Source organism: Lithobates pipiens, unplaced genomic scaffold, assembly GCF_037356315.1.
Source record: "Lithobates pipiens isolate NorthernLeopardFrog02 unplaced genomic scaffold, aLitPip1_a1.2 Scaffold_92, whole genome shotgun sequence".
Classification (NCBI taxonomy): Eukaryota; Metazoa; Chordata; class Amphibia; order Anura; family Ranidae; genus Lithobates; species Lithobates pipiens.
Window position 1 is genome coordinate 551,630 of NW_027507915.1, and position 15,669 is coordinate 567,298.

Sequence of the window (15,669 nt, forward strand, 5' to 3'; positions counted from 1 at the left end):
TGGGTCATAACTCAAAGCATCCTGGGAACCAGCGGGGTTCTGGGAACAGTAGTTTTATAGTTCTTAAAGAGACCCCGCTACATATATATATATATATACATATATATATATATATATATATATATATATATATATATATTGATTGGAGTGATTGATTTAGTTTGTATTAATAAAGGCTGTTATGGCCATTTTACTCCAAAGAAAGGTGTGTTCTCATCATTTAGGTGGGAGATATGGGGGGTTGGAGTAGGATGGATAATAGGGTCGAGAGTAAAGGGGACATTTAGACTACACTGGTCAAGAGAGGCCTGGAATGGCAGGACTGGAAGGAGTTAAAGTAGGGCCAGACATGACATTGCTGGCTAAGGGAGTCCTATCCAAGGGGTTAACTGAGCAGAAAGGTGGAGCAGGAGAGTTTAGTTGGAGAGGAAGGGGAGGGGCTACATATATAGGCGGGGGCGGAGTCAGGGAGCAGTGCGGGAAGGAAGCTGAAGGAGGAGTCCGTTTTTCCCACTCTCCCTCCCTATTTGTACGGTGTGTAGCTTTTTGTTGCGGTGTCTTTTATTTCTTCCTTCTTTTTCCGGTATCGGTGGATGGTCGCCATGACAGCAGAGTGGGCCCATCTGGGATGTGGCGGTGTTTTTTGGTGGTCTTTGACGGTTGACCGCTTTTTTCAATTGCCATTTTTAAAATAAGATTTTTTTTTGTGTGCTGCAATTTTGTGTTATGTTTTGCTTTTTTTTATGCACCTCTTTTGGATGTCAGCCATGTGTGGGCTTTTAAATAAAGAAACTTTGGAGTTTTAAACAATACAAGTTTTTTTTCTGCCCTATATGGTGGACGGAGGAAGAGTTGAAGCAGGGGAAGTGTTGTGTGCAGAGAGCAGCTGAGTCCGGAGCGGGAGAGGGATCACCGTCTACCGAGAAGTGGATAATCTTTTGCCGAGGAATTGAGAGGAAACATCGTCCTGTGCGGAGGGTCTATCCTGATATATGGCCATTTGATCTTTGGATCTGGTAAGCGGCCATTTGGTTACATTATATATTTTGTCCGGGAGCTGTTACCTGCAGGACTGTGTGTGGTGCGTCTATCAGAAGAGGGAGAGGAAAGAAGAAACTGTTGCTATTATGTTAATGTTGGCTACCTTTTCGTTACAAAGTTTTTTTCCCTCTGATTCTTTGTGTTATATGGACTTGTAATCACAATAATTGTTGATCCATTCATTTTTTTTCATTTTCAAGCACTATGGACATTTATAGGATTTCATGCACTGAGGACATTTATATTGTCTATTAGTATTGTTCATATATATTTTATCACTTATATATTTATATATTTCTTTCGCTTATATATATATTTTTTTTACTCATATCCTGTTTATTCAGTTGGTGAATTTATTTTTCTTGATCATACATCACGGGACACAGGAGCTTCATTACATAGTGGGTTATATAGGCACCTTCGGTGATTGGACACTGGCTAACCCCAATTAAGGAGAATTCCTCCCCTATATAACCCCTCCCATATGGGAGGCACCTCAGTTTTTTCGCCAGTGTCTAAGGTGGTTGGTCACGTAAAACATGTGCTATGAAGAAAGCTCTGTGCAGGTTCCTGCGACGGTCTAAGCCCCTGTACACACGGTCGGAGATTTCGACAACCAAATCCGTCGGATTTTGTCCGTCGGATTTTGCCCGTCGGATCTTGTCCGAAACTGTTGCATACACACGGTCGGACTAAGTTGTCGAAAAATCTGATCATTCAGAACGTGATGGCGTAATTTCGTTACGATGGGACTACGTTCAGGCTAGTAGCCAATAGCTTTGATGTAGGAATTTGATCTGAGCATGCGTGGCACTTGGTCCGATCAAAATTCTCTACACATGATCATATGTCCGATCGAACCAGTTGGTCGGAAAATATTTCCAACAAGTTGGAAAATTGGGTCCGACGGATATTCCGACGGAATCAGTCCGATGCATACCACACACAGTCGGATTATCCGACAACACGGTCCGATAGGACACATTCCGACGGATTATCCGACCGTGTGTACAAGGGCTAAGGGCTATGATAACCAGATCCATATCTCGGGCCGATATTTGACTCCCAAGATGATATGGTACCCGGGCCTCGTCATCCGAAGAAACAAGGTTTTGCCTGTAAGTCCTCTCCTATTGGAAGACTGGGCTCTGGGAAAACCAGACTTGGTGTGCTATTTAAACAGTGGCACGAAAGTTTCTGGCAGAGTCTTTTACAAGGTCCAGGTAAGAGGTTCCTCTGAGAAGGAACCCTAAAAATCCTGAAGGTTAGCACAACTCTGCCCGCCGTGATGGGTGAAGGCTGGAATCCATCTGTTTCAGCAGTTCCTGCGGCGAGGACAGGTAAGGGAAGTTAATCCTATATAAATCATATATTATGGATTTCTTCATGTGAGTAGTTGAATGTTTTACCTGGTTTCCGCCACCAGAGGGAGTAAGAGCAGCTTGATGCATACTTACATGCCTTTGCAAGTATACACGCTCAGTGAAGCCAGTCTCCGGATGGCTCACATCCTCCGCTGCAGACTCTGCCACAATACAGGTAAAAAAGAGGTCCCACGTAGTCTGGGGGTCCCGCGCAGCTCTGTAGGTGGTCCTCTTTCCCCCCTCTCGGATGCCGGCAGTCCTCGTGTGCGCGCGCTGGGTGCGCTCCCATATTAAATGAAGAGGGGGGGTGTGGTTGCGGGCCGTGCACACCAGCGTGCACGCCGCTTACTGCGCAGGCGCCAAAGTGGCAATTTTAAAAAGCCCAGAACGCCAGGAGGCTGTAAGTGGAGGACACAGTAGCTGTGGGCAGTAAGCATCCTAAGGGATTGGATCCAGGCAAACCTAAGACACCTACTCAGCATCAGGTTGTGCAGTTTAAGCATATATGTTTATTGTGAGACTTGGAGCACAACAGTGATTGCACTTTGTACTAGTACCTCTGCTTTGTAGCTTAGGACTATGTCTCCTCGTAAGAGGGTCTCAGGGGGAGGTAACAAGGGCACTGGTAAATCACTGCCTAGGTCTAGGGGTCCTAAAGATGCCTGTAGATTACCATCCCCCCCTGCAAGACTGGAGCCAGCCTCACAGGATGAGTCAGTGCCCCTGTCGGGTTTTGCAGCCTCTCCTAATGTGTCAGCCCCAGCGTATGTCACTGAAGACTCCCTTAATGCTACATTGGAGGGTTTTGAAGGGAGAATTATGAATTTTATTTCAGCTTCCCTGAAAGATAGCAGAAAAAGGGGTAGATCCCCTCCCTCTGCTGAGATTTCTCTTTCAGATGACACCTCTGACAATGAGGAGAGATCCCTGTCATGGGATAGGGATCAAGAGCAGTCGGATGAATCAGAGGAAGAGGAGAGAGTCCCCTCCTCCCAGGCGCTCAGAAAGCAAGTTCAATATTACACTAAATTGGTGCGTACCACATTCAGAATGCCCGCTGCTGAGGCCGCTACTTCCTCTGTTTCTTCCCTGGGAGTCAGGGGAATCCCACAGACTGCCTTTTCCTTTCCAATTCATCCCTTAATGGATAAATTGATGTATGAGGATTGGGGACATCCCGATAAACTGTTTGCTTCTCCTAAAAGGTTTTCTATGCTTTATCCTCTGGAGGAAAGTTTCACCAAGAAATGGGGGGTCCCATCTGTTGATGCGGCTGTTTCTTACATGAATAGAAACCTGACCTGTCCTTTGGATAATGCTCAGGTATTTAAGGATCCAACTGATCAGAAGCTGGAAACGTTATTGAAAGCCTCCTTTTCCATGGCTAGCGCTGTAGAGCAGCCTACAGTCGCAACTGTGGGGTTGTGTCAGTTCCTCAAGGAACAGGTTAAGCAGATTCTTGGCCTTCTTCCCAGTGAGGAAGTGGAGAATTATGCAAAAATTCCTCAAATTCTGTGTTTTATGATTGATGCGATTTTGGATTCTGTCCAACAAGCATCTCGTTTGTCTCTCCTGTTGGTACACATGCGAAGGGCCTTGTGGCTCAAGAATTGGGCATCTGAGCTGTCGTGTAAAAGATATTTGACTGAGTTCCCGTTTAAAGGGGAATGCTTATTTGGGGAAGAATTGGATAAATTCGTCCAAAAGATTACAGGGGGTAAATCTACTCTCCTGCCAGTCAAAAAGAACAAACGTCCATCATTTAGGCGTTCTCTCTCTCCCGGAGCATCAAGCTCTAAGCAGTGGCGATGGCCTTCCCAACCTCCCTCTAGAGGAAAGTACCAGAGTCACGCCCAGGGGCAGAAAAAGACTTGGGGGCGAAAGCCTGCCAAGCAGAGCCCAAAAGCTTCCTTGTGAAGGGGCGCCCCCGCTCGGCCGAGTGGGGGGAAGGCTCCTGCAGTTTGCAGAAGCCTGGCGGGAAGAGATTCGGGACAAGTGGGTGATCTCTTCGGTATCTCTGGGCTACAGGCTAGAGTTCCAGGAGATTCCACCATCTCGCTTCCTAAGGTCAAGGATCCCAAGGATCCAGTAAAGCAAAGACCGCTATTTCTGGCCTTAGATCACTTACTATCCAAGGGGGTGATAGTGGAAGTGGACCCAAAAGAACAGATTTCAGGCTTTTACTCAAATATCTTCACCGTTCCAAAGCCAAATGGAGATGTCAGACCTATCCTGGATCTAAAGGATTTGAACCAGTTTTTGCACATCCGGTCTTTCCGAATGCAGTCAATACGCTCTGTGGTCACCTCCCTGCAAGGGGGGGGAGTTTATGGCATCAATAGATATCAAGGATGCATATCTTCATGTGCCAATATTTCCCGCACACCAAAAGTATCTAAGGTTCGCGGTAGATCGGCGCCATTTTCAATTTGTGGCCTTGCCTTTCGGTCTCACTACGGCTCCTCGAGTCTTCACAAAGAAGACCCTCCCTTCTAGATTGTAAGCTCTAACACTCAGGGGCCTCTAGTCCCTCCTGTATTGATTTGTATTGTAACTGTACTGTCTGCCCTCATATTGTAAAGCACTGCGCAAACTGTTGCCGCTATATAAATCCTGTATAATAATAATAATAATAATATTATTATTTATTTGGTAGCTCACGGAAGTTTGTGTCCTGATTGTTCATTCGTAAATTTGATATATTTAATTAATACAACTAGGAAGTTTTTTTTCTCGCAACTTCTCTGGACATCTGTCTGCTTGGGCTCAAGACTGCCGGGCCGCTTTCTGCCCCTCTCTACAGACTGGCAGTTTGGCTGAAACCTGCTTCCTGCAGGCATGGCCACCTTCTCACCGGGTGTTTGTGAACTGACTGCATTATTTCATTACGATTTATTATTATTATTATTGTTATTATTATTATTATTATTATCATACTGGGACTGTGTGTATTATTGTCACCACACCACGTTGCACCCCACCTACAAACCACTTACAGTGATGCAATTGTTTTTCTTTCTAAGTGCCTATATTTAAAATAACTCAGAAAGGAAGTTGCGCAAAGGTAAGTTTAGTTTATTCGAAGACTTGTGTGACTTTCAACTTTTACTACAATGTGTCTATCTGGCTCATCTCTTCTTTCGCTTTACTAGTTTGAGGATGTGAGTCGCATTGAGTTTGTGACATTCTCGGAGTTCCCTGCGAGCCGCTACCTTGTACTATTTTCTAGATACGTGGGGGATGAAGCTTTTGCACCATTGATAGTATCTGGACTTACTCTTTAGGCAGATGCAGCTGCCATTTGGTTACTAAGCTCCAGATTACCCGATACCATTCAAGAAGATTCTTCTGATCTGCTGCAGACGCCACCAACAGGTCAGTAGAGGACGCGGTTGGGTAAAGGGTAGATATCAGAGTTTGGTTGTATATGGATTACATTCAGAAGAGAGACCAGCCACTAGTGGTGTGCCACCAGGCTCTGTACTAGGTCCGTTCTATTTATCTGTCTCTAAGTGTAAGGCTCGGCGGGTAAGGTATGTATTTTTGCTGATTACAAAATGGTTTGTAGTAGGGCTGACGTTGCTGGTGGAACATGGAATTTGGCATTGCTGGAAGATTGTTTAAAACAGTGGAAACAGCAGGTCAGTGTTTCTGAATGTGAAAAATAAAGACTTAGGGGACAAGAATCCTTTGATAAAGTAAATTGATGGGGGTGCAATGTTAGCCAGAACTACAGAATAAAAATATTTGGGGGGGGGGCGGGAACATTTCAGATGATTGCAAAATGAGAAAACAGTGTGAGTAGGCAGCGGGGACAGCTAGTAGAATTATTGGGGGATCACACCAGCAGGAGGAAGGAGATCCCGATTCCTCTATAGAGATCTTTATATCAGTAGAGGGGTCACCAGCAGGAGGAAGGAGGTCCCAATTCCTCTATATCAGGGATATGCAATTAGCGGACCTCCAGCTGTTGCAAAACTACAAGTCCCATCATGCCTTTGCCTCTGGGTGTCATGCTTGTGGCTGTCAAGAGTCTTGCTATGCCTCATGGGACTTGTAGTTCTGCAACAGCTGGAGGTCCGCTAATTGCATATCCCTCCTCTATATAGATCTTTATATCACTAGAGGGGTCACCAGCAGGAGGAAGGTGGTCTCGATTCCTCTATATAGATCTTTATATCACTAGAGGGATCACCAGCAGGAGGAAGGAGGTCCTGATTCCTCTATATAGATCTTTATATCACTAGAGGGGTCACCAGCAAGAGGAAGGTGGTCTCGATTCCTCTATATAGATCTTTATATCACTAGAGGGGTCACCAGCAGGAGGAAGGAGGTCCTGATTCCTCTATATAGATCTTTATATCACTAGAGGGGTCACCAGCAGGAGGAAGGAGGTCCTGATTCCTCTATATAGATCTTTATATCACTAAAGAGGTCACCAGCAGGAGGAAGGAGGTCCCGTTTCCTCTATATCAGGGATATGCAATTAGCGGACCTCCAGCTGTCGCAAAACTACAAGTCCCATCATGCCTTTGCCTCTGGGTGTCATGCTTGTGGCTGTCAAGAGTCTTGCTATGCCTCATGGGACTTGTAGTTCTGCAACAGCTGGAGGTCCGCTAATTGCATATCCCTCCTCTATATAGATCTTTATATCACTAGAGGGGTCACCAGCAGGAGGAAGGTGGTCTCGATTCCTCTATATAGATCTTTATATCACTAGAGGGGTCACCAGCAGGAGGAAGGAGGTCCTGATTCCTCTATATAGATCTTTATATCACTAGAGGGGTCACCAGCAGGAGGAAGGTGGTCCTGATTCCTCTATATAGATCTTTATATCACTAGAGGGGTCACCAGCAGGAGGAAGGAGGTCCTGATTCCTCTATATAGATCTTTATATCACTAAAGAGGTCACCAGCAGGAGGAAGGAGGTCCCGTTTCCTCGATATCAGGGATATGCAATTAGCGGACCCCCAGCTGTTGCAAAACTACAAGTCCCATCGTGCCTTTGCCTCTGGGTGTCATGCTTGTGGCTGTCAAGAGTCTTGCTATGCCTCATGGGACTTGTAGTTCTGCAACAGCTGGAGGTCCGCTAATTGCATATCCCTCCTCTATATAGATCTTTATATCACTAGAGGGGTCACCAGCAGGAGGAAGGTGGTCTCGATTCCTCTATATAGATCTTTATATCACTAGAGGGGTCACCAGCAGGAGGAAGGAGGTCCTGATTCCTCTATATAGATCTTTATATCACTAGAGGGGTCACCAGCAGGAGGAAGGTGGTCCTGATTCCTCTATATAGATCTTTATATCACTAGAGGGGTCACCAGCAGGAGGAAGGAGGTCCTGATTCCTCTATATAGATCTTTATATCACTAAAGAGGTCACCAGCAGGAGGAAGGAGGTCCCGTTTCCTCTATATCAGGGATATGCAATTAGCGGACCCCCAGCTGTTGCAAAACTACAAGTCCCATCGTGCCTTTGCCTCTGGGTGTCATGCTTGTGGCTGTCAAGAGTCTTGCTATGCCTCATGGGACTTGTAGTTCTGCAACAGCTGGAGGTCCGCTAATTGCATATCCCTCCTCTATATAGATCTTTATATCACTAGAGGGGTCACCAGCAGAAAGGAGGTCCTGATTCCTCTATATATCATATTTATTGGCGTATAACATGCGCCGACATATAACACGCACCCCAAGTTTAGGTGGGAATTTTAAGAGAAAAAAAACTTTTAGGAGGGAAGTTTAAGGAAAAAACATTTTAATGCCCATCAATGCAGCCTTATCAGTGTCCATCTCCAGCCTTGTTAGTGTCATATGTAGCCTTGTCATGCAGCCTTGTCATGTAGCCTTGTCATGTAGCCTTGTCATGTAGCCTTGTCATGTAGCCTTGTCATGTAGCCTTGTCATGGTCATTTGCAGCCTTGTCATGTAGCCTTGTCATGTAGCCTTGTCATGTAGCCTTGTCATGCAGCCTTGTCATGTAGCCTTGTCATGTAGCCTTGTCATGTAGCCTTGTCATGGTCATTTGCAGCCTTGTCATGTAGCCTTGTCATGTAGCCTTGTCATGCAGCCTTGTCATCAGGGGCGGACTGACAACTCATAGGGTCCCCGGGCAATAGGAGATTATGGGGCCCCCGGACAATAGGAGAAGATTATGGGCCCCCCGGCAATAGAAGATTATGGGGCCCCTGGGCAATAGATTTTGGGGCCTCCGGGCAATAGGAGATTATGGGGCCCCCGGGCAATAGGGGATTATGAGGCCCCCGGGCAATAGGAGAAGATTATGGGGCCCCCGGGCAATAGATTATGGGCCCCCCAGGCAATAGGAGAAGATTATGGGGCCCCCGGGCAATAGGAGATTATGGGGCCCCCGGGCAATAGGAGATTATGGGGCCCCCGGGCAATAGGAGATTATGGGGCCCCCCAGGCAATAGATTATGGCCATACAGTATACACACACAGACACACAATATACACACACCATATACACACACAGACACACAATATACACACACCGTATACACACACAGAATACACATACACACACTGAAAAGGTACTGGAGAGATGGGCAGCTATAATCTTGGGATCTTTAAAAAAACACAGATTTTTAAATACCGTCCCTGGTTTTATTGAGGCCCCTTGGTGGCATGGGGCCCTAGGGCAGTGCCAGAGTGCCCGAATGGTCAGTCCGCCCCTGCTTGTCATGCAGCCTTGTCATGTAGCCTTGTCAGGGTCTTTTTCAGCTTTGCCATTTAAAAATGGTGCCACCTAGTAACAGAGCCGGATGTCCTGCTTTCGTCTGCCTTTGGCCGTTCTCGGCAGCTTTCGGCCGCTCTCGGCTGTTCTCGGCGGCCTTTGCCCGCCTTCGGCCATTCTCGGCACGGGAGCTGCTGAAACCCGCCGAGAACGGCCAAAGGCGGCTGAAACCTGCCGAGAACGGCCGAAGGTGGCCGAAACCTGCCGAGAATGGCTGAGGCTGGCCGAAAGCCGCCCACAGGCTCACAATCGGCGGGGGATCACCATCAGGAGGAAGAAGGTCCTGATTGCTCTATATAGATCTTTATATCACTAGAGGGATCACCAGCAGGAGGAAGGAGGTCCTGATTCCTCTATATAGAGCTTTATATCACTAGAGGGGTCACCAGCAGGAGGAAGGAGGTCCTGATTCCTCTATATAGATCTTTATATCACTAGAGGGGTCACCGGCAGGAGGAAGGAGGTCCTGATTCCTCTATATAGATCTTTATATCACTAGAGGAGTCACCAGCTGGAGGAAGGAGGTCCTGATTCCTCTATATAGATCTTTATATCACTAGAGGGGTCACCAGCAGGAGGAAGGAGGTTCTGATTCCTCTATATAGATCTTTATATCACTAGAGGAGTCACCAGCAGGAAGGAAGGAGGTCCTGATTCCTCTATATAGCTCTTTATATCACTAGAGGGATCACCAGCAGGAGGAAGGAGGTCCTGATTCCTCTATATAGATATTTATATCACTATAGGGGGTCACCAGCAGGAGGAAGGAGGTCCTGATTCATCTATATAGATCTTTATATAAATAGAGGGGTCACCAGCAGGAGGAAGGAGGTCCCGATTCCTCTTTATAGATCTTTATATCACTAGAGGGGTCACCAGCAGGAGGAAGGAGGTCCTGATTCCTCTATATAGATCTTTATATCACTAGAGGGGTCACCAGCAGGAGGAAGGAGGTCCTGATTCCTCTATATAGATCTTTATATCACTAGAGGGGTCACCAGCAGGAGGAAGGAGGTCCCGATTCCTCTATATAGATCTTTATATCACTAGAGGGGTCACCAGCAGGAGGAAGGAGGTCCCGATTCTTCTATATAGATCTTTATATCACTAGAGGGGTCACCAGCAGGAGGAAGGAGGTCCTGATTCTTCTATATAGATCTTTATATCAGTAGAGGGGTCACCAGCAGGAGGAAGGAGGTCCTGATTCCTCTATATATCACTTTATATCACTTTATATCACCTTGCTTTCAGTTCTGAGCGCTAACCTAAAGCAGGGAGAAATTTACAAGCACCCAGATCTCTATGCTGTGATCAGCCACAGCCGATCTGCAGGTATACAGCCAAAATGATTGGCTGTAACCTGCTGACAACCTCGTGCTGAGTTCAATCACAGCACAGATCAGCGAGAGGACACATGCATATGTGCCTCTAAACCAGGAAGTTCACTGTGACGCCCCCCATACATCGGGGTGCCTGTGTGTCAGCTGCCCGCCAACAATAAATGAATAAAGGTCCATCGTGAATCCACTAGTGTGTGCCGGTCTGCAGCTTCCTATTGTGTCCCCGCCCGGCATGTGCACGAGGCGTTAACAGATTGCGTTTTTTAACAGCGTTCCAAAAATGTCCATCCACTTACCATTTATTGCCATTTATTAATGCACAGCGATAGGTGGTTAAACATCAATAGCATGCTTATATGTGACAAATATTGTGATGGTAGATGATGAACTACAGCCTGCTAACATGGGTGTAGAATAGGGATGCACTGATACCATTTTTTTTTACAAGTACGAGTACTGATCTTTTTTTTTTACAATAAGTACGAGTACCGATCAGTTTTTTTTTTACTCGCCAATATCAATTACTGATACCTACTGACAACTGTATCAAAAAGTTTGCCAAGGCTCCATCACAGGATGGTACTGTGGGAGTCTTAGTGATAGAGCAGCGCCATGTCCTATAAGTCAATTTTAAATCAAGTTGCCGAGAACGGCCAAGAGTGGCCGAAAGCCATTGAGGGTGGCCGAAAGCCGCCGAGATACAGAGTCGGATGTCCTACTTTTAGCCGTTCTCGCACAGCTGAAAATAACACTGGGGCAAGGCTGCAAATGACACTGACAACGCTGCTGATGGACACTGATAAGGCTGCATTGATGGGCATTTAAATGTACGTTTTTTTCCTTAACCACTTCCCGACTGGCGCACGCCGCTGTACGTCGGCAGAATGGCACGGGCAGGCATATTGGCGTACAGGCACGTCCATTTCTATATGCCGCCCTGCCATCGCATGCTCGCCGCTGGCGGCGCGCTCACGTGCCGGTCGGGACCCCCGTGAGTCCGGTCGCGGGTCCCGTGGACTCGATCGCCGTGGGGATACCCGCGATCGTCTCACGGGGAGGCTGAATGGGGAGATGCCGTTGTAAACAGCTGTCAGCTGTCAGTGGGGGAATCCCACTGACAGCTGATAGAACCGAGCCTGGAAATATCGGTTTCAGGTAGAGCTGGGCGATTTTCTTAAAAAAAAATAAAAATCTGCGATTTAGAAAAATAAAAAAACTTGATTCATGATTCAAATTAAGTCTTTTTTTTTTATGGAGCTGCAGGCAGGAGTTTTTAGGCGAGGATGTGGCTGCGGCCTAGTCCGCAGCGTCCGGTCTCGCGGACTAGGCCAAAGCCAAGGGCTCGCATAAAAACTCCTGCCCGCAGCTCCTCAGGACCGGCGCGGTGTCAGCGCCGGTCCCGGGGAGATGCAGGCAGGAGTTTTTAGGCGAGGCTGTGGCTTTGGCCTAGTCCACGGCACCTGGCCTCGCGTACCAGGCCGAAGCCACAGTCTCGCCTAAAAACTCCTGTCCGCAGACCTCGCGCCGGTCCCGGGAAGCTGCAGGCAGGAGTTTTTAGGCGAGGCCAGGGCTTCGGCCTAGTCCGCGGCGTCCGGTCCCATGGACTAGGCCAAAGCCGAGGCCTCGCATTGAAAAATCCTGCCCGTAGCACCTCAGGACCGGCACGGTGGTGGGAAAAAAAAATCGATTTGCTTAAATTTTGAATCAATTTTTTCCCCAGCTCTAGTTTCAGGTATCGGAGCATTTGCACAAGTACCGATATTTGTGCAAATGCTTAGTATCGGCACCGATACTGATACCGGTGTTGGTGCAACCCTAGTTTAGAATGATGAGATTCTGACGAGACTGAGTAGATAAAGTTCACTTATCTCCAGCTAATCCTGTTGTCTTTACAGGAAACCAGAATGTTGAATGCAAGTGATACGGAATCATCATCCATGGATTCAAACCAACATGTGTTCACCATCCTAATTATGGTTATCACGACTGTTGTTGGCATTCCTGGCAATTTTCTGGTTCTTTGGGTTATTGGTATGAAGATGAAGTGGACAGTGATGAACATTTGGTTTTGGAACCTTGCTCTGGCCGATATGACTTGCTGCCTGGCTTTCCCATTCTTCATAGCCCAATTCTTCTATGAGGAATGGTTGTACGGTCCCACCCTCTGCAAGATGTTACCCTCCATTGTTATCTTCACCATGTTTGCCAGTGTTTTCAGTCTGGTGGCGATAAGCGTTTACCGCTGTATCCTGGTTGTCCAACCCGTGTGGGCCAGAAACCACTGCAACCTACGAATGGCCTGGATCACATGCTTGGCTATATGGATGTTGTCCTTCTTGATGTGTCTACCCGCTGTCCTCTACAGAACCACCTACATAGAGAAGAACCTAACACTATGTGGATACCAACAAGGTGGCCTTCAGGACAGTAATGGAAGTGACATGAACGTGGAAACCTATGTGACTTTTCCAGATGAGACGGTTACAGTTACTCGCATGATTTTTGGCTTTCTCATACCCCTCTTAACCACTTGCTTACTGGGCACTTAAACCCCCCTCAGTCCCAGACCAATTTTCAGCTTTCAGCGCTGATGCACTTTGAATGACAATTGCGCGGGCATACAACACTGTACCCAAATGAAATTTTTATCATTTTTTTCCCACAAATAGAGCTTTCTTTTGGTGGTATTTAGTTACAGCTCGGAGTTTTATTTTTTGCTAAACAAACAAAAAAAGATGCAAAAAAAAAAAAAAAAAAAATCATGTTTTAATAGTTTGTTATAAAATTTTGCAAACGGGTCATTTTTCTCCTTCATTGAAGTGCGCTGATTAGGCGGCACTGATAGGCTGCATTGGTGGGCACTGATGGGCTGCATTGGTGGGCACTGATGGGCTGCATTGGTGGGCACTGATAGGCTGCACTGGTGGGCACTGATAGGCATAGTTAAGGCGGCACTAATAGGCACAGATAAGGCGGCACCGATGGGCACAGATAAGGCGGCACTGATGGGCAAAGATGGGCACAGATAAGATGGCACGGATGGGTGGCACGGAGAAGTGGCACGGATGGGTGGCACGGATGGGCACTGATAGGTACCACAGATAGATGGGACTGATGGGCACTGATAGGTGGCACTGATAGGTGGCTCTGATAGGTGGCACTGCTGGGCACTGATGGGCGGCACTGCTGGGCACTGATGGGCGGCACTGCTGGGCACTGATGGGCGGCACTGGGGTGCAGCACCTTTGAGGCAGATTTTGGGTGGCACTGTGGGTGGCACTGCTGGGTGGCACTGTGGGCACTGCTGGGTGGCACTGTGGGCACTGCTGGGTGGCACTGTGGGCACTATGGGCACTGCTGGGTGGCACTGACAGGGGGGCACTTACTTTATTTCAGGATGGCACTGCGGGTGGCAGGTGGGCACTGGCAGGGGGCAGGTGTCCGTTTAAATTGCTGGCCGTGATCGGGACTGATGTCCCGAACACGGCCGCCGGCGATCGGCTTTTTTTTTTCTCCTCGCGCTGTCAGCGCGAGGAGGAATACTAGCCGATTACCGGCTCCGTTTTATCACATGATCAGCTGTCATTGGCTGACAGCTGATCACGTGATAAGGGGTCGGGATCGACCCCTTACACGGATCGGTGATCAGGCGAGTCTCACGGACTCGCCGATCACAGAGCGCGCCGCGCGCGCCCCTCAGGGGGAGCGCAGGCCGCTCGTAACCGGGACTACGTCAATAGACGTAGTCCCGAAAATGTGGGTCCGCGCTATTGCCGTCATTTTGCAATAGCGCGGATCCCAAGTGGTTAATCATCTCTGGCAGTTATGCTTGTCTGGCCTTCAAGTTGAAAAGGACCAGGTTTGTAAAGGCGGGCAACAAGACCACCAAAGTGGTATTTGGCATTGCCGTAGCGTTTTTTGTGAGCTGGGCTCCCTACCATATAATGGGAATTATAGTGCTGTACTTCGACAACCTCGTGGTGACCATTCTGGACCTTTTCTCACAAGCCTTGGCCGAAACCAATAGTTGTATCAACCCCGTTCTCTATGTCCTCTTGGGCAAAGCTATGAAGACTAAAGTAAGAAAGACATTCCATGAGCTGATAGAGAATCTGTTTAACGAAGAGGTGTCGAAAACTACTGGGTACAGCAGGAGCAGAGTCACAATGGAAGAAAGCATACAATTAGAGGAGCAGTAAGATTAACCATTTGACGAATGACGGCTACAGCACAGTCGCCCAGTTCTTTGAGGGCATCTATTGACGTCCTCCCAGAACCCCACCCTGCCATGAGCCCCGAGGGGCACGCTCTGTGATCGCTGCGTCCTTTGGACACAGCTGATCACAAATCGAGGAAAAGGGTCAATCAGAGCGGCCCTTTACCATGTGTTCAGCTGTGTCCAATCACAGCTTCTCATATGGAAACAATTGCCAGTGTCCTATCATATATGGTCCCCCATCGGATAGTTTCCGCTGTGTACTGCGCATGCACAGTACACAGCAACACAGATTCCAAAAATAGCCGAGGATGAACGGCGCCTGCGCCGTGAGTCCAGGTTCTATCCCCACCATCCAAGTGGACATAGAGTAGGACATAGAGTAGGAATATAAAAGAGCCGAGCCCGAAGCTTGGTGAGCGAAGCACGCCCGCGAGGGGCCCTCTAATTTTCACAACCCTATGTCCGCTTGGATGGTGGGGCTACCACCTCCACTTACGGCGCAGGCGGCGTTCAGCTTCGGAGATTTTCCGAAGCTTCTTCTGACGGACACTATATGATGGCAGGACACTATCTGCCAGAACACCGGTTATCAACATTTACCTTTCCTCAGCACTGTCACTGTCTGAGGAAAGGAAAGCCGATAACCGGTGATCCAGTGACAGGGGACATTTACACTGATCGTCAGTGCAGCCCCAATCAGTGCCAATCCAGTGCAGCATATCAGTGCCCATCAGTGAAGAAGAAAAATTGCTAATTTGTGAAATTTTATAATGGAAACAAAGAAAAGGTTTTATTTTTTCAATATTTTCGGTCTATTTTTGTTTGTTTAGAAAAAAATTAAATACCCAGTGGTGATCAAATACCACCAAAAAAAAAAAAAAGAAGAAATCATACACCCATTATAAACATAGACGATTCATAAAAGGTACAGAAATACATATATATGGCT

General features: G+C 47.4%; 1 protein-coding gene across 1 annotated transcript; it reads left to right on the top strand.

The window, feature by feature from the left end:
• The first annotated feature begins 5,569 nt into the window (after nt 1-5,569).
• LOC143973687 (C3a anaphylatoxin chemotactic receptor-like) lies at nt 5,570-14,700 on the top strand. Its single transcript, XM_077474541.1, has 3 exons — nt 5,570-5,780; nt 12,397-12,981; nt 14,347-14,700. The coding sequence occupies exons 2-3, from the start codon at nt 12,406-12,408 to the stop codon at nt 14,698-14,700; spliced, it is 930 nt and encodes a 309-aa protein (XP_077330667.1). The 5' UTR covers nt 5,570-5,780; nt 12,397-12,405.
• Nucleotides 14,701-15,669: the final 969 nt, after the last annotated feature.